Below are 26,614 nucleotides of genomic sequence, written 5' to 3' on the forward strand. Positions count from 1 at the left end.
GAAAGACCAAAGAGGGGAAGGCAAGCGCAACGAAAACGAGCAAAAGCTAAGAATTGTAGTTAGACCGCTTTGTCAAATATCGTACTGGTCTCGTCATCGTCCAGTAACAATCGACATTCTTTGTTCCGTTGGGACTGTAGCTTTTGCTCGTTTTCGTTGCGCTTGCCTTCCCCTCTTTGGTCTTTCCATAACCTTGAACCTTCCAAGTTGGAAGGCTGTCGGTTAGCGCTACGGAGATGTGTTGAAGCTAGGTGTCAGGACGTCGAATGTTTCAGTACACTGTCAGTTTTGTGCCTAGTTATTGCACTTTCTGACTGTATATAGTATCATGTTACAGTGATGGATAGTTACTCTTAACTCGTATCCATATGTCATTATTATTATTATTATTTATTATTATTATTTTGTTTTACATCGGAAGCTCAACAGTGCAGCTGCACAAATATGAAGAGGCCGATGGGACCAAAAATAAATAAATAAATAAATAAATAAATAAACAATGTATATACATCAGTGTAAATGTTCATACATCAGTGTAAATGTTCAAATGTTTAGAAAAAAAGGGGGATGAGTGGTGAACATAAAGAGAAAAGAAAAACGTATGCTGCATGAACCTGGGCAATATATACATGTAGCTGGTGAGAGACTAAACGTTGCCAACGTTGTCAAACAAAATTGCACGATATCATTCAAACCAAACTGGATCATCCAATAAGCGCTTAAAACCACGATCGAACTGAGAGGTAAACAAAGAGGATTTCAAGTCATTAGGTAGAGCATTAAAAAACAGAGCAGCACGAAGCACAAAGGATTTTTGACCGAGTGTAGTTCTGCATTTTAATTAAATAAGGGATATCATGTGTGTCGCGATTACGCGTGCTCCGAGTAGATTGCGGGGCTGGGAATAACGACGTAAATACAGGCAAAGGGCGAAGAATATGATTAATGAAAATGAACTTCCCAGTTGACACCAGAAAATAGTAGTCCAGGGGCTTAACATCAAGGTTTTTCAGAAGACCAGAAATACTGTCCCGGCTCGAAGCCCCACAAGCCGCTCGGATAGCTCTATTGTACACGCTTACTAGACGAGTGTGATTCTTCGCAGTAATGAGTGTGACGAAGGAACAGATGCAGTACAGAATGTCAGGAAGAACGACAGACAGGATGTACTGGCGGCGTGCAAGTTTGCTCAGTTGCCGGAAGGTGCGACGTAAGACACCCACCTTCTGGGATACTTTTCTAACAATTACATCGATATGCTTGGTCCATGACAGGCAGTTGTCAACTTGGATACCAAGGAGACGAGTTTCGGTCACAAAATTAAGTGGCTCACCTTGAAGGCTAATGACACTTGGGTGCGTCGTGGGGTTTCGGCCGGGGGAAATGATCATAACACCTGACTTTTTAACATTGATCATCATGTGGAGCTTTTGTAGCTCGTCACATAGTACATTCAAGCAGGGAATGACGGAGGCAATACACAGTTTGAGTGAGGGGGCACTTCGGTAGAGGGTCATATCATCTGCGAACATGGGAAGGGAACAGGTGAAGGAATCCGCTATGGTAGGGAGGTGGCTTATATAGACATTAAAGAGTACAGGACGCAGAACAGTACCTTGCGGGACTCCACGCGAAACTGGGAGGACTCTGGATGTAGCATGTGGCAGAGTGACTTTCTGCCGACGATCATACAGGTATGAGGCGAACCATGCTAGTGCTGTCCCTCCAATACCCTTGGCTTGCAGTGAAATGAGGAGGCACTGGTGGTTCACCCGATCGAATGCCTTACTTAGGTCTAAAAACACAATCATGGTAGTGTGTCCAGTATCCCGGCTCGCAGTCCACTGGCTTACAGCCTTGGTGACGAGTTGGGCAGTAGAGTGATGGCGGCGGAAGCCATACTGGTCTTTATGGTATGGGCACTTGTCGTCAAATAGCTGCTGGAGCTGTCTAAGAACGACTTTCTCCAGGGCTTTGGCAATGACACTACTGAGGGATATGGGTCGGTACTGGGACGGGTCTGATCTGTCACTGCGTTGGGACTTTAACACTGGGCAAATGTTCGCTTCTTTGAACGTGGACGGGAGTATACCAGAAGAAAAGGAGGCATTAAACAGGATTGCTAGTGATGGGGCAAGAATGTAAGCGGCAGACTTCACAAGACAGGGCAGTATATTGTCTGGACCCGGGGCTTTGCGGGGCTTCAGGTCTAGTAGAAGAAGTTCTACTTCCGCAATGGTGACAGATGCGAACGACTCCAAATCGGTGGAGGAGACCGGCCCGAGCGGTACGTTGTAGGAGGCATCGGGGTCGTGAACGATTGAATGGAAATATCTATTCAGCGTCTCTGCTTCGACTGAGGTTTTGGGTTTAGCGGGTTTACGTTTTGTTACGCCATTGATCGCCGACCAGAACTTCCGAGGAGATTGTTCATAGTCTTGACAGAGCTCCGAAAAATATTTGTTGCGGAGCTGGCGATACAGGTTGTTGGATCGGGTGCGCAGTTGCCTGAATTGGAGGGCAGTAACTGGATCTTGGAAAGCTGAGGCTTTTAATCGGCGGAAGGCACTTTTGCGTTGTCGTATCATGTGCAGTAGCTCCTCAGTCATGAAAGGGCATCTTACTTTAGAGGTAGGCCTCCCCGCTCTTCGTGAGACAATTGGCGCGAGTTCATCCAGTGCACAGTTGAACTTCTTCACCCACTCAGCGGCCATTTGGTGGGGGTTCGTGGATGAAAAAGAGTGTAGGGATACCGATTTCAGCAACTTGTGGAATTCCTGCATACAGAACGAACTATAGTCTCGTCTGGGCTGCCTTGGCTTGTGGTCTGGCGTGTCAGGCTGCAGGGAAGTGATAGGCACGGAGGTTGTGATGATGCGATGGTCAGAGAATTCACAGTCAAAGACTGAGGCGGTTGTGGCGTCTTCCGAATTCGTGAGGATGCAGTCAATAGAGGTTTGGGTTTGCCGTGTAATGCGTGTAGGGGCGTTTACTAAGTTGGAGAGATTAAGGGACAGGAGGATGGTGTGGTATAGGGCTTTATAGGTACTTGATTGCTTGTCCAGGAAGTTCACATTGAGGTCTCCCAACAAGTACAGCTCTTCGCAATCGGCGCAGTCTACAGCTGCAGCAAGACTGTCCCAGTAGTCAATGGACTGACCTGGCGGGCGATAGATGCAGCCGATCAATATCTCGGATCCTCTTTGTGGCGTACATCGTATGCAAAGAAGCTCTAGGGCATCATGTGAGTAACGTTCGTCCAGGGAAACTCTGAGGGTTTCTTTCACATAAAGGTACACACCGCCACCTTTCTTGCAGGGGCCGCATGCTGTGAGACACGAGCAGCTTGTCATGCATGGTCTATCTCTACGGTAAAGGATGGTTCCACGGATATGCACTTCCAGGTCAGAGACACTGTTATCTAGCCAGGTCTCGGATACGGCTAATATATCCAGTTGCTGTTCTATCATTATGCTTTCAACTTCACACAGTTAGTGGCGTAGACTGCGTATATTGATGTGGCCAAAGTTAAGTGTACTACTGTGCTGGGTCAGGTGGTGGGTGTGTGGGTGAAACGGAGCGGCGTGTGGATTAAGCTTCTTGCTGATGCGATTGGTGTGTTGAGCATGCGGGTTCAAGGGGAGTGGGTCGGTGGTGTGAGCCATTATTATGCTTTAACGGGTTTGGTGGCCCAGGCCTCTGTACCAAATCGCCACTCTCTTACAGTACGGTCAACTTCGTCGGGCCAGAACGATTCTTCCGCGACCTTCTTGGCGTCCGTGACCAAGACTGTAATACGAGCAGAGGCTGTTCTAAAGTGCGCGGAGGTGTACACGACGCTTTGTACTACAGATACACCTTGTGCCTTGCAGTGTTCAGCTATTGAATCCGCATCGCAGTCCGGGTCAACATTTCCAATGTAGTACACCGTCACGCGGGGTCGTCCTACGAGTCCAGGTGCACTCTTGGGTGTTTTCGGTGCTGTGTACCGCGATGTTTCCTCCCTACGGTGATTTGGCTTTTGCGGACGTTTGTCGTGGCCAGGTGCATGCGGCCTTGGTGGCTGCCTTGCGGAGTCTGCGTAAGATTTTTCTGCAATGTGCTGTGCAGCTGGGCCTTGTGTTTGTACCGGTGCACGTGGTGATGTGTGTGACAGGTCTGGGGTAGCGTCGGTACTCATACTAAAGTGCATGGGGAGAGTACTAATTGTAGTAGCTCTGAGATGAGTTGTATCCCCAGGGTCAGCGTGGACGTGGGTCAAACGGGATTGGTGATCTTGTTCAGCATGCAGTTCACGTCGGAGCTTTTGCACGTCGTCCTTCAACGCCTGAATTTCCCTGTCGGAATCTCTCAGCTGTACATTCACATCTTTCATCGTCTTTAGCTCTGATTTCAATTCCCTTACTACCCCGGTAAGTTCGGAGAGTGCGGCGCAAAGGCTAGCTACATCAGGGTTAGCATGACTTACGGGAGCCGAGTCCTTGGATCCTCTCAGTAGGGCAATCAGCATTGGCCTGTTCGCCTTTCTGGGGAACTCCAGTCCCAGTCGCTGGATGAGCTCCTTGAGCTCGTCATCAGTAAGCACGGCGGAAGTTAAGGCAAAAATCAAAATTTCCCCAGTTGTAGTCTTCAGGGTGCTGAGTCGAATGGTCTTGGTCCTAGAAAGCTGAGACGCTCCTTTCCTACTTGAATCCCAATCGAACTCGCGCACTTCCACTGAAACTGGGTGACTGCGCCCTAAGAGATGGGGATTTGTACGCAAAATGTCACTAAAAGCGCCATTTCGTTCTTATAAAATCACGGTTGACCGCGAATGGCCCATATGTTGTAGTCTTTTGGACGCAGAGTCGACTGGTTTTGTTCAGAAAAGGCTGCGATACAGCGTTCCTCCTTTATTCCCAATCGAACATGGTTGAACAAGCGGTCAGGTGCTCCTGCGTACACCAGTCACCTGGTCACCGTGCCTGCAGGGTACAACTTACTAGCCTGTTTGATCTTTTTTGGGTGCACTATTGCCACTCGAGTTGAACTCGAGTTGAACCTCGGTGTGAAAGTTGTCGCCTGCTGGCGTGGTGACCAGGTGATTTGGGCACCCAGGAGCACGTGACCACTTGTTCAACCATGTTCAATTGGGAAAAAAGGAGGAACGCTGCATCGCAGCCTTTTCGGACCAAAACCAGTCGACTCAGCGTGCAAAAGACTACAACGAATGCGCCAATCGCGATCATCAGTGTTTTTTTTTAGAACGAAATGGCGCTTTTAGTGACATTTTGCATACAAATCCCAAACTAGTAGGGCGCAGTCACCCAGTTTCGGTGGAAGTGCGCGAGTTCGATTGGGTTTCAAGTAGGAAGGGAGCGTCTCAGCTTTCTCGGAACAAGACCATTCGACTCAGCACCCCGAAGACTACAACTGGTGAAATTTTTAATTTTTGCCTTAACTTCCCCTTTACTATCGTGTTGTAGTGTATGAAAATCCATATTATGGTAGTTGATAACAATGGGTTGCCATAATTATGGCAGCCCGTAATACGTGCCAATTTTATACGTACGTTCTCAACTTCAAGTACATGACAACTTGCTGTTACCATCTCAAGCTGTCATGGAATTTTACATCAATTGGGGGACAAAAAGATGGTAGTTGTCAAAGGACAATCTTGTCGTTTTAGGGATAAAAGATCACTCATGCCTTTCTTTGTCATTGTCAACGCTACACTTCGTTCTTAAGAGCTCAGCTGCTATTCTGACACAAGTAACGGATCCAACACTCACCAAAAATCGCTGTTCCAGAATGAAGAGTAAGAACTGATACTCCAAGAGCAACGTAATCTGGTTTGGAAGCCACTGTGAGTATATCCTTCTGTAGTATGCATCATCGACATCGACATCACCATCATCATCATTACCTGCTCTCGAGCTAATTAGGGTTGTACCTTCACTTCATAATGTTCTGCATCAATCATTAGCGAATGACTTTGTAGGCTGTCGGTGGTGAAAAGGATTTCGAATTTTTCAAAGCTGCCATTCTTCTGCAGGCTGTAAGTGGTGTCGCGGAAGATATTATCATTGTTATGAATATTAAAATAACTGATATTCCGACACAAGGTGAGGATCAGGGACATCGCAGGAGCGTTTGATCGTGTCTCGCATGTCGGCCTCCTCCACAAGGTGCGTAGCTTAGGCATAGATGGTCTGCTTCAGAGATGGCTGGCCTCGTACCTGGACACCCGTTCCCTACAGTGCCTCGTTGGAGGGCGGACGTCATCTAGGTATACGACCTCCGCTGGAGTCCCCCAGGGAAGCATCCTTGGACCAACGCTTTTCCTGGCCTACGTCAACGACGCGCCAGATGTTCTCGCTGACGGCGCCAGCTTGGAAGCTTTTGCTGATGACACAACTTTGTACAGCTTAGTCACCTCCCAGTAGACCCCAACAATCGCCGCGCAGTCACTGCAGGTGTCCGTTGATCGACTGCACGAGTGGGGTCGTACATGGAAAGTGATTTTTGAACCGACCAAATCCCAGGCCATGAAAGTCACCCTCAGACGCACCGGCTTAGATCTCCCAGCACTCCTGTTTGGTGGCACACTGGTGCCCGAGACAACCACCATCACCCTCCTTGGTGTGAAGGTGGACGCCAAGTTGACGTTCAGCGATCACCTACGCTCCGTAGCAACCCGTGCACGCCAACAGCTTGGGGTCCTAAACAGAGCCGCCCATATACTCACCCCCGCCGGCCGGACGACCGTATACAAGGCGTTCGTGCGACCAGTCATGGAGTATGCGCCTCTTGTATGGATGGGAGCTGCGCAGAGTCACCTCCAGCGTCTGAACAATGTCCTGCGCCGCGCGCTTCATGCTATCGGTGCTGGGGCACATCTACCCAGCCTGGCCATCCGCCGTACTGTTGCCTCTCTTGCCTGCCTGTACAAGCTGCACTACTTGCCTGGTCCTCCGCAGCTGCTCTCTGTGTTGCCACTGCGCCACATCATCTCTACCAACCCCAGAACTCGCAGCGAGCACGGTGCTGTCAGTGGCCATGACCACCAGCTCCAACACCAGCTGCCTGTATCTGCCCCGCTGGCACTGAAGCGCTCGTTCCCACACTGCAGCATCTGCGATTGGAACTCCCTCCCTGCCGCTCTCCTATCCCAGCCTCCCCACATCAAGAGAATGCAATCATTCAAAACAAATGTTTACCGCCATCTTCGCAGCACAAACTGGCTCCGGGCAGTCGATTCCCTATGAATAGAATGAGCCTAAGACAGTTCCTCCCCCACAATCGCTCGGGTTAAGCCTTGGGTTTTTGCATCTTTCTTACCTGTGCAGCTCTATCTTCTTCTTTTTTTCAATGTTTTTGGTGCTTTTTTTGGCCGTGACGCCGAGACCTCAGGTCGGCAGAGTCATCAATGCCCCACCATCACTGCTGCGTCTCGGTGCAGCGCCTGCTCATTAGTTGTCACGTTTGTCCCAGTCTCTGTACCATTGTATTTCCTTATTCTTTTCGAGCTGGTTATGGGAACAGAGTAAAAAAATAAAAAAATAAAAAAATCTATCACTTACTCCAAATTCACATTTTCTGAATGCAAAAGGTCTATCGATGACTAAAGGTAGCGGACGAGTGAGCTTTCCTGCGCAGGTATGAGTTTGGAGGTACATTGTATTTCAGCATGGTGGAGTGGATAACTTCAAAAATCAAGAAAAACCAAAAATAATTATGGGGACATGTCCTCGTTGGTAGATTTGGTGTTCTACTATCTGCTCATGACGACGTAGCTCTCTATTTTGTCCGCTCTCGTGATGTGGCTATTTTCAAGAGGATAATTTGTGGCCTCAGGGGGTGATGGCACTCATCTTTTGGGATGCTTGCGTTGACAAGTGGAGCTGCCCCAGTCATGAACTTTTCTAAAGGGACACAATGTTGGCTTGATGGAGTTTTATTCATTGGTTGGTCGTAAGCGCTGCAGCATGGCTCGTTTGAAGACCCAAACATAATGTCACATTTCGACCATTGTTGAAGGGTATGCCATTTTCAAAGTTCCCTCCAGACAATTTTCCAAAGCGGTTTTGCGCCAAGGAAACTTGTCGGCAAATTTTAGCTAAATCGGAGAAGTCGACATGCACTTAATGTCTGGTCTTCTCAGACATGCTCCCATAAAGGTCAAAAATGCCTTCGCACATATCTACGATCTGAAAAAAATCACGTTCTCAGATCAAAGGTTATGCTAGAATAATGCTATTGACTTCAGATAGTAATACATGAGAACGAGACCATGGAATAGAACAGAAATACAGAACTACATAATCCACATCGGATTGCGATTCTGTACAATCATAGTTTATCACATGTGTGACTAGGACCAGACTTGTGTGAATAGCATCAAAGAGTGAATTCTTTTTTTTAAATGCTGCAAATGTACACTATCTTTCAAACAGACACACACACTATCTTTCTCTCTTGTTCTTACAATTCATAAGCCCGAAGAGAAGAAAGACATTTTCACCCATACAAAACACTATTGTAACGGCTTTTAGGATATTCATTGTAGGTTATAAATACACTGGTGTCTAGGATAACATGGTGATGTTCTGAAGAACTTTGCGCACTCTCTGTACCTATATGGACGTTCTCCTGTATGTATACGTTCATGGTCATGTAGTTAGGATGACTGTGTGGATGACCTTACACATGTCTTGCGCGTAAAAGGTATTTATGCAGAATGGATACGTTCATGTCTGCGTAAGCTGGACGATTGTGTGAACGATGTACCACAAAGGTCCTTATCCAGAATGGATACGTTCATGTCTGCGTAAATTACACGACTGAGTGAACGATGTGCCACATTTCTTACACTTGTGCGGTCTCTCTCCGGTATGAGTACGTTTATGAACAAGTAGATTGTATGACGTAGAGAAAGACTTCTCGCATACCTCACACTTTACTGGTCGATCTCGAGTATGAGTACGTTTATGAACGCAGAGATTGCCTAACTGAGTGAAAGACTTCCCGCATACATCACATTTGAATGGTCTTTCTCCAGTATGAACACGTTCATGCACGCGGAGGTCAGAAACGTACTTGAACTCTTTTGGGCAAAACTGACACATGTGTGATGTTTTACACTTAGAATGCTTATACAGATCCTGATTCTGAGCCATTACCTTAGAAGATTCAGAATGTTGTCCGATAGGACGCATTCGTTTAACTGGCATGCCAAACGCATCAGGTTGTCCCCATGGTTCAAATGTCCTTCCAGCTGAAACTCGAGTATTTGACGCCGTGGCTGGTGTTGAAACGTCCATTTCAATATGAAGAGACGGTATTACAGACGATGCCCGTTTCTCATACCCGCTGAACGTTGAAGTCCAGTTCACCACGTCTTCCATTTCAGATAATGTACTAGACGTTGCTTCATTCCTTTCGCTTTTGGCGGCGGTTCGAAATGTCTGGTCGAAAGCTGGCTGATGATTAGAAATACTGGCTGAAGGAATTGGGTTCCTCTTCCATTTTATCAATGGCGGAGGGGAAACAGGAATTATGGTACTGGTATACTCATGGGGTATACTACTCGTGCCTTCTATGTTTTCCAGTGAAACGGATCTCATACACGTCGATGGTGGAACGGACGATGGACCATGGTCTCTAGAAGTTTGGTTGAGCTTAATCCTCTTCAACTTCATCAATGGCGGCATTGGTGGTATTTCACTAGATGCCACACTGCTGTCAGACATCGACTCCTCCAAGTCTTCCATTTCTCACTGAACTGCAACGACTCTGGAAGGGAAATTGTATACCGAGCCAATATTACTCGTAGCCACTTCACGAAGTGAATTTAAACTAACGGATTCAGAATGGTTCGCTCTATGCACTTTAATATCGTGCTCTAGTGTGAAAAGCAATATTAGTTGATAAAAATAAAAGATGTGTTGCCATAATTCTGGCAGCCCGCAATGCGTGACAATTGTACGTATGCTCTCAACATCAATAACATGGAAACTTGCTGTAACCATCTCAAGATGTTATGGACGTTTTCCAGGGGAGAATCTTGTCGTTTGGCGTGATAAATGATCATTCCTACTGTTCTTTGTCAGTGTCAACACAAAGCGTTGTTGTTCAGCATTGAACTGCCATTCTGACACAAATAAAGGATGTATCACTCACCAAAAATTGACTTATCACTCCCCCCTCACGTGACCGCGGACTCCTGCATATACACTCACACAATAACCACACAACTCTTTGGGGATAGCGCGCTTATTGTATTATGCCAAACTTGACACGCTGAGTCCAGCTTGACTCAGCTGAGTCCCTAACTGCAATTTACTGCTCTAACATGAAGCCGTGCCTGGAAGAAGGGAAAGAGCGAAAAAAGAAAAAAAAAATTCTGGCCTTCTGCAAGCAATAGCAAGTAATGAGTGACGGCTGTGTAAAGTCGCACAACCATGCAGTCGACCGGATGATGGTGAGTGTCCGGCACACATCTTGCTCTGCTGCTCCACCTGCGCATACCTGATACGGTGGTGCGCTTACGGGCGGGCTGCCTGGGCCCCAGATGCCTCCTTGATGCGCCACGGAGTGCCGTCGAAGCACCTGTATCACTTCGGTGATCCAAATGCGAATGCAGCCTTGCCGGTCGCCCGCCGGCCTGCCGCCTACGCGACCAGCCTGAGACTGGCCCTGCCGCATTTGGCGCTTCTAAACGCTGCGATCCGGTAGACAGCTCACTGGGCTGCCAAATACGTGACTGGCTTGAGGACAGTTCCATACTGGGCAGGGCGCCCAGCTCAGGTCACACGCCGTAGCGGCGTGAGCTGGGCGCGGTGAGGGTTGGTGATAACTACAGTTTCCTCCTTCCTCCTCCGGAAACTTCCATTTTTCAGAATGCAAAAGGTCTATTGCTGACTAGACGTCCCGGAGGGGTAAACTTTCCTGCACAGGTATGAGTTTGGAGGTACATGTACATATACATTTTATTTCAGCATGGTGAAGTGGGAAAATTGTAAATTAATTTTTATAGAAAAAGAAAAAAGGTTGATGTGTGACATGTCCTCAGTGCAAGAAGTTGTGTTCTTCTATCTGCCAATGAAAGGTTTATGGTAAATGAGGACGTGCATGTATCTGTCTGTTTTGTCCGCCCATGTATTTTGGTTATTTTCAAGATAATCATTAATAAAATGTTGTTTCGTCAGGGGTCATAGCCCTCATCACTCTGGGATGCTGGCGTGGCTAAGAGGTGCTGTCCCAGGAACTCTTCTATGGTCAGGCAATGTTGGATTGAAGGAGCTTTATTCGTAGCTTGGTTTAACCACTGTGGCAAGATTAATTTGGAGACCCATAAATCATGTGATGTTTTGACCATTTTTGGGAGAATGCCAGTTTCAAAGTTCCCTTCGGACAACTTTTCACGCGCTTTGCACAGTCGATTTACACACCAAGGAAACGTACCTGCAAAATTTGAGCGAAATCAGACAGATTGACACGCACACATTCTCTGGTCTTGTCACACATGCTCTCTAAAAAGTCCCCAACCCTTCGCACAGAACTTCGATCTCAATGAAATATTCTCACATCAGGGGTTATGCTAGAATAATATTATTAACCTCTGACATAATACATGAGAACAAGACCATGGAATAGAACAGAAATGCAGAAGTACATAAACCATATTATCAGCTTGCGAATCTGCACTGTCATAGTCTATCGCATGTGTTGCATGTGCTGTGTGAATAGCATCAAAGAGTGGAATGTATTTTATACTGCTGCGAATGTACACTATCTTTTTAACGGTCACACACACACACACACAAAGACGTACGCGCGCACACACACACACACACACACACACACACTCACTATTTTGTTCGTAAATTCATAAGCGCGAAGAGAAGAAAGGCAACAACTCTGGAAGGAAAATTGTATAACAAAGCCAATAATACTCGTAACCAATTCGCGAAGTGAAAAAAAATACGAATGCAAAATGTTTCGCTCGGTGCACTCTAATATCGTGTTGTAGTGTGTCAAAAGCCATATTAGCTGATAAGAATGGTTTTGACATAATTCAGGCAGCCCGCAATGCGTGACAAATTTACGTATGTTCTCAACTTCAAGTACATGGCACCTTGCTGTACACATCTCAAGCTGTCAAGGACTATTGCATCCTTTGTCGACCAAAAAGATGTTAGTTGCCAAAGAGAATCTTGTCGTGTTAGGCGATACTGTAAATGAACACTCCAACAGTTCTTTGTCAGTGTCAACACTACACGTTGTTCTTCAGTACTGAACTGCCATTCTGACACAAGTAACGGATCTATCACTCCCTAAATATTCTTTTTCAGTATGCAAAAGGTCTATTGCTGACTCGACGTCGCGGAGGGGTGAGCTTTCCTGCACAGGTGTGAGTTTTGATGTACATTGTGTTTCAGCATGTTGGAGTAGAAAAATTAAAATTGTTTTTTTTTTCAAGAAAACGCAAAAAAGGAGGATGGGTTACATGTCCTCAGTGCTAGAAGAGGTGTTTGACTATCTTGATGTTTTGTTGTTGTTTGTTTAGTGTCGAAGACAACTCAAAATGTTCCTATTTCCATGATATCGACTAAAAAGGAGTACAAAGTATAAAAGAAATCTGACAATTAATAGTTCTTGCTAAATGATGACGTAGCTCTCTATTTTGTCCGCCCTTGTAAATTGGATTTTTAAAGACGATCATTCGTGGCCTCAGGGTGTGATGGCCCTCATCTTCTGGGATACTTGCATGGCTAAGCGGAGCTGCCCCAGTCATGCACTTTTCTGAAGTGAGACAATGTTGGCTTGATGGAGTTTTCTTCGTAGCTTAGTCGTATACGCTGTGGCATGTCTCGTTTGTCGACCAATAAATCATGCGATGTTTTCAGCAATGTTTAGGGGTATGTCCATTCCAAGGTTCCCTTCGGACACCTTTTCAATGGATTTGAACAGTCGATCTACCCCCCCCCCCCTCCCCTCCCCCAAGGAAACCTACCTGCCAAATTTGAGGGAAATCAGAGAGATCCACTTGCACACATTATCTGGTCGTTTAAAACATGGTCTCTTAAAAGTCAACAAACGCTTCGCACACATCTACGATCTGAATTATTAAACTTTCTCAGATCGAAGGCTATGATTGAATATGATTATTAACTTCTGACATAATACATGAGAACGACACCATGGAACAGAACACAAATACAGAATTACATAATCAACATCAGGTTGCGATTCTCTACAATCATAGCTTATCATGTGTGTGGCTAGGACCAGACTTGTGTGAATACCATCAAAGAGTGATTTCTTAAATGCTGCAAATGTACACTATCTTTCAAACAGACACACACACTCTTTCTCTCTTGTTTTTACAATTCATAAGCGCAAAGAGAAGAAAGACATTTTCACCCTTACAAAACACTATCTAACGACTTTTAGGCTATTCATTGTAGGTTATAACTTATAAATACACTGGTGTCTAGGATAACATGATGATGTTCTGAGGAACTTTGCGCACTCTCTGCATCTATATGCACGTTTTCCTGTATGTATGTTCATGGTCGTGTAGTTAGGATGACTGTGTGGATGACCTTACACGTGTCTTGCACGTAAAAGGTCTTTATTGAAGAATGGATACGTTTATGCCTGCGTAAATTAGACGGATGTGTGAACGATTTTCCACATTTCTTACACTTGTGCGGTCTCTCTCCAGTATGAGTATGTTTATGAACACATAGATTGCCTGACTGAGTGAAAGATTTCCCGCATACATCACACTTGAATGGTCGATCTCCAGTATGAGTACGTTTATGAGCACAGAGATGGCCTGAATAAGAGAAAGACATCCCGCATAAATCACATTTAAATGGTCGATCTCCAGTATGAGTACGTTTATGAGCACAGAGACTACCTGACTGAGTGAAAGACTTCTCGCATACATCACACTTGAATGGTCGATCTCCAGTATGAACACGTTCATGCTCGCGGAGGCGAGAAACGTACTTGAACTCTTTTTGGCAAAACTGACACCTCTGTAATGTCTTACACTTAGATCTCTTGTACGAATCCTGATTCTGAGCCGTAACCTTAGAAGGTTCAGAATGTTGTCCGATAGGATGCCTTCGTTCAACTGACATGCCAAACGCATCAGCTTGCTCCCACAGGTCAGGCGTCCGTCCACCAAAAACTGCAGTATTTGACGCTGTGGCTGGAGTTAAGCCATCTATTTCGAACTGAAGAGGTTGCTTCACAGGCGATGCATGTTTCTCACGCCCGCTAAATGTTGAAGTCCAGTTCACCACGTCTTCCATTTCAGACTGTGCACTAGACGTTGCTTCATCCCTTTGGCTTTTGTCTGCAGTTTGAAATGCCTGTTGGAAAGCTGGCTGACGATTAGAAATACTGGCTGAAGGAATTGTCCATTTTATCAATGGCGGAGGAGACACAGGAATTGTGCTAATGGTAAACTCAGGGGGTATACTGCTCATGTCTTCTGTGTTTTCCAGTGAAGCGGATCTCATACACGACGCTTTCTCCATGTTTTCTTCTAAAAGGTTTGACGCAGGAGATGGTGGAACGGACGATGGACCATGCTTTCTGAACGTTCGGTTGAGCTTAGTCCTCTTCGACTTCATCAATGGTGGCATGGGTGGTAGATCATTAGAATCCACACTGCAGTCAGACATCGACTCCTCCAAGTATTCCATTTCTCACTGAACTGCAACAACTCTGGAAGGGAAATTGCATACCCGAGGCAGTATTACTCGTAGCCACCTCACGCAGTGAAATGAAATTTTTTGATGCAGAATGGTCTGCTCTGTGCAATTTAATATCGTGCTCTAGTGTGAAAAGCAATATTAGTTGATGACATTAAAAAATGTGTCTGCCATAATTCTGGCAGTCCGCAATGCGTGACAATTATAAGTAAAAAAAAAAAAATTATAAGTATGCTCTCAAAATCAAGTTCATGGCAACTTGATGGCACCATACCAAGATTTCTTGGACGTTTACATTAATTGTCGCACAAAAAGATGTTAGTTACTATGGGAGAATCTTGTCGTCTTAAGTGATAAATGATCACTCCTACTGTTCTTTATCAGTGTCAACACTACACGTTGTTCTTCAGTACTGAACTGCCATTCTGACACAAGTAAAGGATCTAGCACTCACCAAAAAAATCCTTTTCAGAATGCAAAAGGTCTATTGCCGACTAGACGTTGCGGAGGGGTGAGCTTTCCTGCACAGGTGTGAGTTTGGATCTACATTCTATTTGAGGTGGTGGAGTGGAAAAAGTCATAATGTGTTTTTAGAAAACGCAAAAAGGAGGATGGGGTACATGTGCTCAGTGCTAGAAGAGGTGTTCTACTATCTTGCTGTTTTGTTGCTGTTTGTTTATTTAGAGTCGAAGACTAAACAGGCAAGTTTGCCTAATTCCATGATATCGACTAGAAAGGAGAATAAAGTATAAATGACTATCTGGCAATGAATAATTCTTGCTAAATTAGGACGTAGCTCTCCATTTAGTTTGCCCTTGGAATTTGGCTCTTTTGAAGAGGATCATTTGTGGCCCTAGGGTGTGATGGTTCTCGTCTTCTAGGATGTTTTGGATGGCTAAGCGGAACTGCACCAGTCATGCACTTTTCTAAAGTGACCAAATGTTGGCTTGATGGAGTTTAATTCTTAGCTTGGTCGTATACGCTGTGGCATGTCTCGTTTTCAGACCCATAATTAATGTGATGTTTTGACTAATGTTTAGGGGTATGTCTGTTTAGAAGAGTATCTCTTTGTCGTTGTTACTATATTTAAATCGAGTGGCACATTCGTACTACAATTCTACGAGTGCTAGTTTGAAAATACGTTACGAATTTGAGCAATTGTTACGTTGTACAGCAGGTACGAACAATTAATATTTACATACTCACCGGTTTTCGTTTCGGAGTCCCGCGCTGTGACTCAGCTAATTTCTATTTCGTTTGCCTTGTATTGTCTGACTAGGGGCGCTGTCACCCCGTCGGGTGTGAGCACCCTTGGACAGAAGCACTTCACGACACAAGTGTTCATTTTCGTTTTTCCTCTTCTGCTTCTTCACAGTTTGAATGTGTGCTTTTTTCGTACTCTGCTCTCGATCGAACCATGCGCGGGTCGATCTCCATAATTTTATCTTCCGTTGCCATGACTGGCATTAGTACGCGTTCTGTACTCACTCGCTGCTGGGCACGCTTGCAGCGCGTCTTTTTTCTGTTGCAACCCAGTGCCTGCGTGCACGGTACGGGATTTGCGATGCCACATCAGCGTTGGTGTGTGACTGGTTGTGTTTCGTTGTTGTTTTGTTCTTTGCTGAGTGTGGTCGTTAAAACTGAGAAAGAACGGGTCGTTGACAAGGCGTGGTTTCGATGTGCATGCCCTCCTGTCAACTCCAAACTATTGGTAGCAGAGGATGGTTTTCACGGAGCCATCATGGAGGTAAAACTAGAAGACCTCGCACGGAAAAAGCGAGAGCTGAAAACGGATTTCACAAATACGAGGAGAAATTTGACAGTGGAGTCAACGAATGAGGTGCCGAACCAAGATGACGTAAAGGCATGGAGAAGCCACTTGACGACAGTGTATGACGAGACCAAGAAGGTCATCATGGAGTACATGGAAGCGGCGGTGGATACTGACTCTAGGAGACATGCTGGTCTCTAAAAGCAGTACAAGCATCTGGAAGGCCAGTATTCAGATGCCATGGAATTGGCCAGGAGTGTGCTCATCAGGAGCAGCAGAGCGAGCCTGGCAGCGTCGACCAGGCAGACTCCCAGTCCCAAGCAATCGCCACTGAGAGGGGCAACGCCGTTACCGGCGTCAGTGCGCGAGGAAAGCAGAGAAATTCTAGATCTGCGTGCGGCGCTCCAAGATGCACCGTTTATTGGTCGTCAGGACGATACGCGGGTTATGTTGCCCAGGGCTGCAGACTTTGGAGAACGGGTGAAAGTAGAGCCGGACAGTCGTTTTGTAATGTTCAGTGGTCAGCGTGTGGGGGAACCTGCCGAACCCTTCCCGACCGTTGCCATGACAACCGCGTCAGCACACGCGCCACCGCAAACGGATATGATCAACAGCAATGCATGCACCGCTTCATCTGCAGCAGCTGCAGAGTACCAGCCACGTAGTTCAGTGCTGCCAGCGTCATTTGCAACTATGACCACAGGCAGCAACGCTCCCGCTATAAATCAGGAACAAGGCTCTGCCTTCCTGATCCACGATCCTGCTGATCAAACACCTAGTATGATGTATGCAACGTATGGCAACAATAGTGCTAGGCCGCAGCAGGCATACATGTACCAACAACAGCAGCCGCAGTGGAGTGCGAGCAATAGTGCAGTCGTGTACAACTCACCTGTGTCTACTGGACCGTCGCACACCATCTCTGCCGGAGCGTCACAGTACGGTGTGAGACCCAGCGCTGGCATGCAAGCACCCCAGACCGCAGTATTCGCCCCAGTTCCGACATATGTCGGAGGCACCGCAGCTCGACCTGCGCCACGGACTGCTCCAGCGGCAGCTGCACAGATCAACATCGCCAGCAAGTTGAAGGGGATCGAAATTGCCGTGTTCACCGGAGAGAAGCGAAAATACGAGCGCTGGAAATCCGCTTTCAGCGTTTGTGTGGACCAGCAGCCGCTCTCCGCTGAATTCAAACTGCTGCAGCTCCGACAGTACGTGGCGGGTGAGGCACTGGATGCCATCGAGAGTCTCGGCTACTCGGCAGCAGCATACGATGCTGCTCTGCGGCGGCTGGAGCGACGCTTCGGTGGGAGTCGCCGGCGCCTTGCGGTTAGGATGGAAGAGCTGGAACGATCTCCACCTATTCGATCCGGTAGAGCCCAGGACCTGGAGCGCTTTACCGATGTGCTCGACATGGCAGTGGTGACGTTAAAGGATGCCGGTAGGCACACCGAGCTAGGTACCGGCATTCTCTACCAGCGGATCCAGCAGAAGCTGCCGGTGAACTTGTTGGCCCAGTATCGCCGCTGGATAGTACACCACCAAAAGGACGAATCGTTCGAGGTGCTGCTGGAGTGGCTGAATGCCGAAGCAGAAGTTCTTGCTGCCGCCACGGAAACTATCGAAGGCATCAGCCAGCAGCATCACGTCAGAAGCCAATTGTCAACCAGCGGGACAAGTCGAAATCAGCCGACTCGGACGGCAACTGCTCACAACGCTGTGCAACCGCGCACGACCACGTTCGTGACAGCTACAAACACCGCTGGCAACGTGCCGACCGCAAGGTCCACATGCCAATGCTGCAATGGCGGCGGGCACCCGATCTGGCGTTGCCCAGAGTTTGAGAAACAAACTGTAAGCCAGCGCTGGGCAGCAGCGAAGCGAAGCAAGTCATGCTATAGATGCCTTGCGACTGGACATAGCGGCAAGGATTGCCCACGGGACCGGGAGTGCGGTATCGACGGGTGCACGCAGCATCACCATCGCCTGCTGCACAGTGAGCCCCGTCAACCGCTTCCAGCGTCGTCAACCCACGCCTCCGGAGAGACTGGAGCCATGCAGCTGGAGAACTTCAGTGCTGTCTCCCTCGGAAACAGCACGAAGGGAGAGGAGAATAGCGTAGGGACGGTGATGTCGATTCGGACAGTTCCCGTTCAGCTATCCAACGGCAAGCGGTCGCTAACTGTTAACGCGCTGCTGGACGACGCCAGCACGCGCTCGTACATAGCGAGCAATGTTACGGCAGAACTCGGCCTGATTGGATCCAGCATGTCGCTGACCATCAGCAAGCTGAATGGACAGCAAGAGACCATTCACACTGTACCAGTATCGTGCACTCTGCGAAGTGTTGACGGAGCCACGTCGACGACTCTCCATGCGTGCACAATCGACCAGCCAACAGGCAACATGGAAGTTGTAGACTGGCACCACCTGGGAAAGCAGTACGCACATCTAGCCAACGTTGAGTTTCCGCCGCTACCGTCGAAACGCCACATTGACGTGCTCATCGGTGCCGACTATCCGGAGCTTCACATGGCGTATGAAGAGCGCTCGGGTAACAGCCATGAGCCCGTGGCGCGTCGGACGGCATTAGGTTGGACCTGCATCGGCCCAGTCAACCAACCAACGGACGAGTCCATCGAGCTGACTGCGGTGACCGTCGACCAATGCCACAGCGAGCTGAATCGTCTAGAGCCAAGCCGCTATTCCGACTGGGTACGAATGTGCCGTGTTCATGCTTGGTGTGTGCGATTCGCTACGAATTGCTCAGTACCACCCGCACAACGAGAGTTTGATGAATTATCGCCACAAGCTATCCGAGACTCTGAGGAGTTCTACATCAAGCGAGCGCAGCAACAGTCGCTACCAGAGTATGCTGCATTTAAGGCAGGCAAGCCGATCCCTGCAACCAGCAAGCTAGTCTCGCTCAAGCCGATGATTGACGACGCCGGCCTGCTACTCGTCGGAGGTCGACTACAGCATGCAGACTTCTTGACTGCAGAACAACGCAATCCGATCGTCCTACCACGAGGAGATCATGTGACACAGCTGATTGTCAAGGCATGTCACGAACGAGGATATCACGCGTTCGGTGTCAGCCATACGCTAGCCGAACTCTCGTCGCGCTACTGGATCGTCGCTGGCCGCGAAGAGGTGCGAGCTTGGGAAGCCAAGTGTGCGAGGTGCGCCCGGAACCGTACGAAGCCGGCAATGCAGGTGATGGCGCCACTACCTAAGGTCCGAGTCAGCCTGCCGCTACGCGCATTCGGCCGAGTCTCTGTAGACTACGCTGGACCGTTTATGACGAAGCAGGGTCGCGGCAAGACACAACACAAGCGGTACCTGTGCTTGTTCACCTGCTTGCAGACGAGAGCAGTGCATCTCGAGCTGTCATACGCGTTGACAACAGACTCGTTCCTGCAGGCGTACGTACGCTTCACCAATCGACGGGGAGTACCGATCGACGTCATCTCCGACAATGGCACGAATTTCGTCGGCGCCACCAATGAGCTTGCTCAGCTAGTCAAGCAGGTTGATGCAGAGGCGATTCAGCGGCAGACAACGGATCAGCAGACTAGCTGGCGTTTCAACCCTCCAGCAGCACCACATTTCGGCGGAGTGCATGAGGCGTTAGTAAAATCGGCAAAGCGTGCTATCTCGGCGATTCTGAAGAACGCGGAGGTCACAGACGAGGAGCTATTGTCTGCTATCGTCGGCGCGGAGGCGCTCATGAACTCACGGCCACTGTCCTACGTGTCGGCAGATGGTCATGACCCAACTCCGCTAACGCCCAATCATTTCATGTATGGCCAAATCGGTACTCGGTTCGCACCTGCAGGAGTGGACGAGAGCGAGTTCAACCCTCGGCAACGCTGGCGTGTAGTGCAAGAACTCGTGCTGCACTTTTGGCGGAGATGGATGCAGGAAGTCGTGCCAGAGCTGAACCGGCGACTCAAGTGGAGGACGGCCGAGACAGACTTCAAGGTCGACGACATCGTTCTAGTGACATCCCAAGACAACCCACGGGGCACTTGGCCAATGGGTCGCGTCACCGAAGTGCACCCTGGTCCAGACGGACACGTGCGAGTTGTGAAGGTCAAGGCGGGCGACAAGACCTACACCCGCCCAATCGTGCGTCTTTGTAAGCTGTTCTGTGAGTAGCTCCTTGTTTGCCTATTTCAGAACAATAATCAATTTCGAATTTTTTGGTCACTGTGAATTTCGGCACAGTGAGAAGGGAGAGAAATGTTTAGAAGAGTATCTCTTTGTCGTTGTTACTATATTTAAATCGAGTGGCACATTCGTACTACAATTCTACGAGTGCTAGTTTGAAAATACGTTACGAATTTGAGCAATTGTTACGTTGTACAGCAGGTACGAACAATTAATATTTACATACTCACCGGTTTTCGTTTCGGAGTCCCGCGCTGTGACTCAGCTAATTTCTATTTCGTTTGCCTTGTATTGTCTGACTAGGGGCGCTGTCACCCCGTCGGGTGCGAGCACCCTTGGACAGAAGCACTTCACGACACAAGTGTTCATTTTCGTTTTTCCTCTTCTGCTTCTTCACAGTTTGAATGTGTGCTTTTTTCGTACTCTGCTCTCGATCGAACCATGCGCGGGTCGATCTCCATAATTTTATCTTCCGTTGCCATGACTGGCATTAGTACGCGTTCTGTACTCACTCGCTGCTTGTCACGCTTGCAGCGCGTCTTTTTTCTGTTGCAACCCAGTGCCTGCGTGCACGGTACGGGATTTGCGATGCCACATCAGCGTTGGTGTGTGACTGGTTGTGTTTCGTTGTTGTTTTGTTCTTTGCTGAGTGTGGTCGTTAAAACTGAGAAAGAACGGGTCGTTGACAAGGCGAGGTTTCGATGTGCATGCCCTCCTGTCAACTCCAAACTAATGTCTATTTCAAGTTTCCCTTCGGACACCTTTTCAAGGGATTTGAACAGTCGATCTACCCCCCCCCCCCCCCTCCCCAAGAACACGTACTTGCCAAATTTGAAGTAAATCAGAGAGATCCACTTGCACACATTGTCTGGTCGTCTAAGACATGTTCAATTGAAAGTCAACAAACGCTTCGCACAAATCTACGATTTCAATTCATTAAACTTTCTCAGGTAGAACTTTATGCTAGAATAAGATTACTGACTTCTGACATAAAACATGAGAACGAGACCATGGAATAGACCAGAAATACAGAACTACATAATCCACATCAGATTGCGATTCTGTACAAGCATGGTTTATCTCGTGTGTGGCAAGGACCAGACTTGTGTGAATAGCATCAAAGAGTGATTTCTTTTTTTTTAATGCTGCGAATGTATACTATCTTTCAAACACACACACACACACACACACACACACACACACTCTTTCTCTCTTGTTCTTACAATTCATAAGCGCAAAGAGAAGAAAGCCATGTTCACTCATACAAAATACTATGTAACGACTTTTAGGCTATTCATTGTAGGTTATAAATACACTGGTGTCTAGGATAACATGATGATGTTCTGAAGAACTTTGCACACTCTCTGCACCTATATTGACGTTCTCCTGTATGTATACGTTCATGGTCTTTTAGTTGGGATGACTGTGGATACGTTCATGTCTGCGTAAATCAGACGAACTCGTGAACGATTTGCCACATTTCTTACACTTGTGCGGTCTTTCTCCAGTATGAGTACGTTTATGACGACGTAGACTGCCTGAATGACTGAAAGTCCTCCCGCATACATCACACTTGAATGGTCGATCTCCAGTATGACTACGTTCATGCTCGCGGCGTCGAGAAACGTGCTTGAACTCTTTTTGGCAAAACTGACACCTATGTAATGTCTTACACTTAGAACGCTTGGACTGATCCTGTTTCTGATCCATAACATTAGGAGAGTCAGAATTTTGTCGGATAGGACGCCTGCTTCCAACCGGCATGTCTAACGCATCAGATTGCTCCGATGTTTCACGCAGACTTCCAACAGAAACTCCGGTATTTGACGCTATGGCTGGAGTTAAGGAGTCCTTTTCAATCTGAGGAGGATGTTTTACAATCGGTGCAGGCTCACTATACACGCTGAATACAGAAGTCCGATTCTCAAAGTCTTCCAATTCAGGCGGCATACTAGTCGTTGATTCATCATTTTCGCTTTCGTCGGCTGTTCGAAATGTCTGTTTGAAAGCTGGCTGACGGTTAGAAATGCTGCCTGAATGAATTGTGTTCCTCGTCCATTTTATCAATGGCGGAGGAGAAACAGGAATTAGGCTACTGGTATACTCAGGGAGTATGGTACTCGTGTCCTCTCTGTTTTCCAGTAAAGCGGATCTCATACATGACGCTTTCTCCATGTTTTCATCTAAAAGGTTAGACGCAGGAGATGGTGGAACACACGATGGACCATGCTTTATAGAAGTTTGTTTGAGCTTCTTCCACTTCGACTTCATCAATGGCGGCATTGGTGGTAGTTCATTAGAATCCAGACTACCGTCAGACATCGAGTCCTCAGTGTTTTCCATTTCTCGCTGATCTGCAACAACTCTAGAAGGGAAATTGCATAAAAGAACCAAAATTACTCGTACCCACTTTGCACATTGAACAAAACTACGGATGCAGAATGGTCAAAATCTTTGTGCATTAATATCGTATTCTAGTGTGTTAAAAACCATAATATTATTAGTTGTTAACAATGGATTTGCTATATTTGTGGCAGCCTGCAATACATGCCAAGTAAACACACGTTCTCAACATCAAGTACATGGCAACTTGCTGCTATCACCTCCAGCTGTCATGGAATTGTGCATCAATTGTGGCACATCAAGACGTTAGTTGCTAAAGGAGGATCGTGTAGTTTTTTTTAAGAGAAAAACAGAACATATGTGCAAGTCGATCTCTCAGATTTCGCTCAAATTTTGCAGGTAGGTTTGCTTTGGGGTGTAGATCGACTTTCCAAAGCCCGCGCAAAATCTTCTGAAGGGAACCATGAAATTAGCATACCCCTCAATATTGGCCCAATCTTGGCACGATTTATGGGTCTACAAACGAGCCACGGCACAGCGCACAAGAACAAGCTACGAACAAAACTCCATCAAGCCAACATTACCTCGCCTTAGAAAAGTTCTTGGGGCAGAACCACTTAGCCACGCCAGCATCCCAGAAGACGAGGGCAATCATCCCATGACGCCACAAATGATCTTCTTGAAAATAGCCAAATTGCAAGCGCTGCTAAAACAGCGAGCTACGTCCTCAATTAGCAAACACTATACACCGGCAGATAGTAGGACACCTCTTCTAGCACTGAGGACATGTCCCCCATCATCCTTTTTGGGTTTTCTTGAAATAAACAATTTTGAATTTTTCCACTCGACCATTCTGAAATACGTCCGAACTCATACCTGCACAGGAAAGCCCGCCCCTCCGCGATGTCTAGTCAGCAATTTCTACTCCAACATCACTCCCAACGCTGCAGAACAAAGTGTATTTTTGACTCTGACAAGGAAAAGCAGCAGTGATCACTTGTCACTCCAAACGACAAGCTTTTCCTTGCACCACCAACATTTTTCGGTGCAACAGTTGATGCAAAGGTGAGCGAATATTTGCGTGTAGTTTTTGGATTTTACTGCAAGAGGGATGATGAAATCGCGTGCCTCGTGACACAAGAATGCTAGGTCTCGTAGATAACGGTTCAGCAGTTTTCCTAGTCACCTTGATCAAGCGCACCTGCACTTACACGGATCACCCGTTGATCTAGATTGGATCAAGTGCATCTTGATGTCCAGCTCAAGAGCACGCATGTCGTGTTGTAGGCCTACCAGCCGGGACTTTCCCTAAACATGCCGCACAGAGACTAGGGCGAGTAGGGTCAAATCACGTTGTTCATGACGTAAGAAATCTGCCATGTTGGCGCGCCACATACTACATTGTAGTACTTCGTAGTAGTACCCCATGCAACCAGTACTTTGGAGTGTAAGCCGCGCGCTGGTCAACTCCAAGCGACCTAACCTTGGCCTTGATGGCATGGACCACGCTCATTCCTTCCTGTTGCAGATCTACGTGGTTTATGAGCATGTAAACTAGCCGTAGTTCGTGTTGAACCATGTGCGGGATGAGCAAGGTTAGTGTACTGCAAGAGGATTGGTGAGTGATACATCTACTATCGTTATAACGATAGTTTCTGCATGTTCTGAGCAGAGCATGCAAGAAATATAATGCATCTTACCTCCTCCCTCATGGTCCGTTTCGAATAGAGCCTCAGGAACGATCGTGATCCTGTGCATTGTGTCGTGCAGCAGAAAACATTATTCTAAGTCACGATCCACGTGATTTCTTCATTTCTCTTGCAGTAAAATCCAAAAACTACACGCAAAAATTCAATAACTTTTGCATCGACTGTTGCACCGAAAAATGTTGGTGGCGCAAGGAGAAGCTTGTCGTTTGGAGTGACAAGTGATTACCGCAGCTTTTCCTTGTCAGAGTCAAAAATACACTTTGTTCTGCAGCGTTGGGAGTGCTGTTGGAGTAGAAATTGCTGACTAGACATCGCGGAGGGGCGGGCTTTCCTGCGCAGGTATGAGTTTGGACGTATTTCAGAATGGTAGAGTGGAAAAATTCAAAATTGTTTATTTCAAGAAAACCCAAAAAGGATGATGGGGGACATGTCCTCAGTGCTAGAAGAGGTGTTCTACTATCTGCCGGTGTATAGTGTTTGCTAATTGAGGACGTAGCTCGCTGTTTTATCAGCGCTTGTAATTTGGCTATTTTCAAGACGATCATTTGTGGCGTCATGGGATGATTGCCCTCGTCTTCTGGGTTGCTGGCATGGCTAAGTGGTGCTGCCCCAAGACCTCTTCTAAGGTGAGGTAATGTTGGCTTGATGGAGCTTTGTTCGTAGCTTGTTCTTGTACGCTGTGCCGTGGCTCGTTTGTAGACCAATAAATCGAGCCAATATTGGGCCAATATTGAGGGGTATGCCAATTTCATGGTTCCCTTCAAACGATTTTGTGCGGGCTTTGGAATGTCAATCTACACCCCAAAGTAAACCTACCTGCAAAATTTGAGCGAAATCTGAGAGATTGACTTGCACATATGTTCTGGTTTTCTCAGACATGCTCTCTTTCACACTGCTGTCAGACATCGACTTCTCCAAGTCTTCCATTTCTCACTGAACTGCAATGACTCTGGAAGGGAAATTGTGTACCGAGCCAATATTACTCGTAGCCATTTCACGCAGGGAATTTGCACTAACGGATGCGGAATGGTTCGCTCTGTGCACTTTAATATCGTGCTCTAGTGTGAAAAGCAATATTATTTGATAAAATTAAAAGAAGTGTTTGCCATAATTCTGGCAGCCCGCAATGCGTGACAATTGTACGTATGCTCTCAAAATCAAGTACATGGTAGCTTACTGTCACCATCTGAAGATGTTATGGACATTTGCCAGGAGAGAATCTTGTCGTTTTAAATGATAAATGTTCACTCCTACTGTGCTTTATCAGTGTCAACACTACACGTTGTTGTTCAGCACTGAACTGCCATTCTCACACAAGTAAAGGATGTATCACTCACCAAAAGTGGACATTTTCAGAATGCAAAAGGTCTATTGCTGACTACACGTCCCGGAGGGGTGAGCTTTCCTGCACAGGTATGAGTTTGGATGTACAAGTACATTATATTTCTGCATGGTGAAAAGGAAAAATTCAAAATTAATTTTTTAAAGTAAAAGCAAAAAGGAGGATGGGTGACATGTCCTCAGTGCTAGAAGTTGTGTTCTTCTATCTGCCAATGAAAAGTTCTTTGTAAATGAGGACGTACATGAAGCTGTCTGTTTTGCCCGCCCTTGTAAATTGTGTGTTTTCAAGATAATCATCATAATCATATGGTCAGGCAATGTTGGCTTGAAGGAGCCTTATTCGTAGCTTGGTTTAACTACTGTGGCAAGTTTCTTTTGGAGACCCATAAATCATGTGATGTTTTGACCATTGTTGAGGGGAATGCCAATTTCAAAGTTTGCTTCAGACAAATTTTCACGGGCTTTGCGCAGTCTATCTACACACCAAGGAAACGTACCTGCAAAATTTGAGGGAAATCGCACAGATCAACACGCAAACATTCTCTGGTCTTGTCACACATGCT

The 26,614-nt window shown here is 47.0% G+C and overlaps 1 protein-coding gene and 1 pseudogene across 1 annotated transcript; both read right to left on the reverse strand.

Annotated features, from left to right (window-relative positions):
* Window positions 1–26,614, reverse strand: part of LOC135821563 (zinc finger protein 239-like) — a 119,207-nt pseudogene that overhangs the window by 19,918 nt on the left and 72,675 nt on the right.
* Window positions 13,461–14,705, reverse strand: LOC135821234 (zinc finger protein 726-like). Its single transcript, XM_065334295.1, has one exon. It carries the CDS (start codon window positions 14,703–14,705, stop codon window positions 13,554–13,556), a length of 1,152 nt encoding a protein of 383 aa, XP_065190367.1. The 3' UTR covers window positions 13,461–13,553.

The sequence above is a fragment of the Sycon ciliatum genome, chromosome 7 (assembly GCF_964019385.1).
Source record: "Sycon ciliatum chromosome 7, ocSycCili1.1, whole genome shotgun sequence".
NCBI lineage: Eukaryota > Metazoa > Porifera > Calcarea > Leucosolenida > Sycettidae > Sycon > Sycon ciliatum.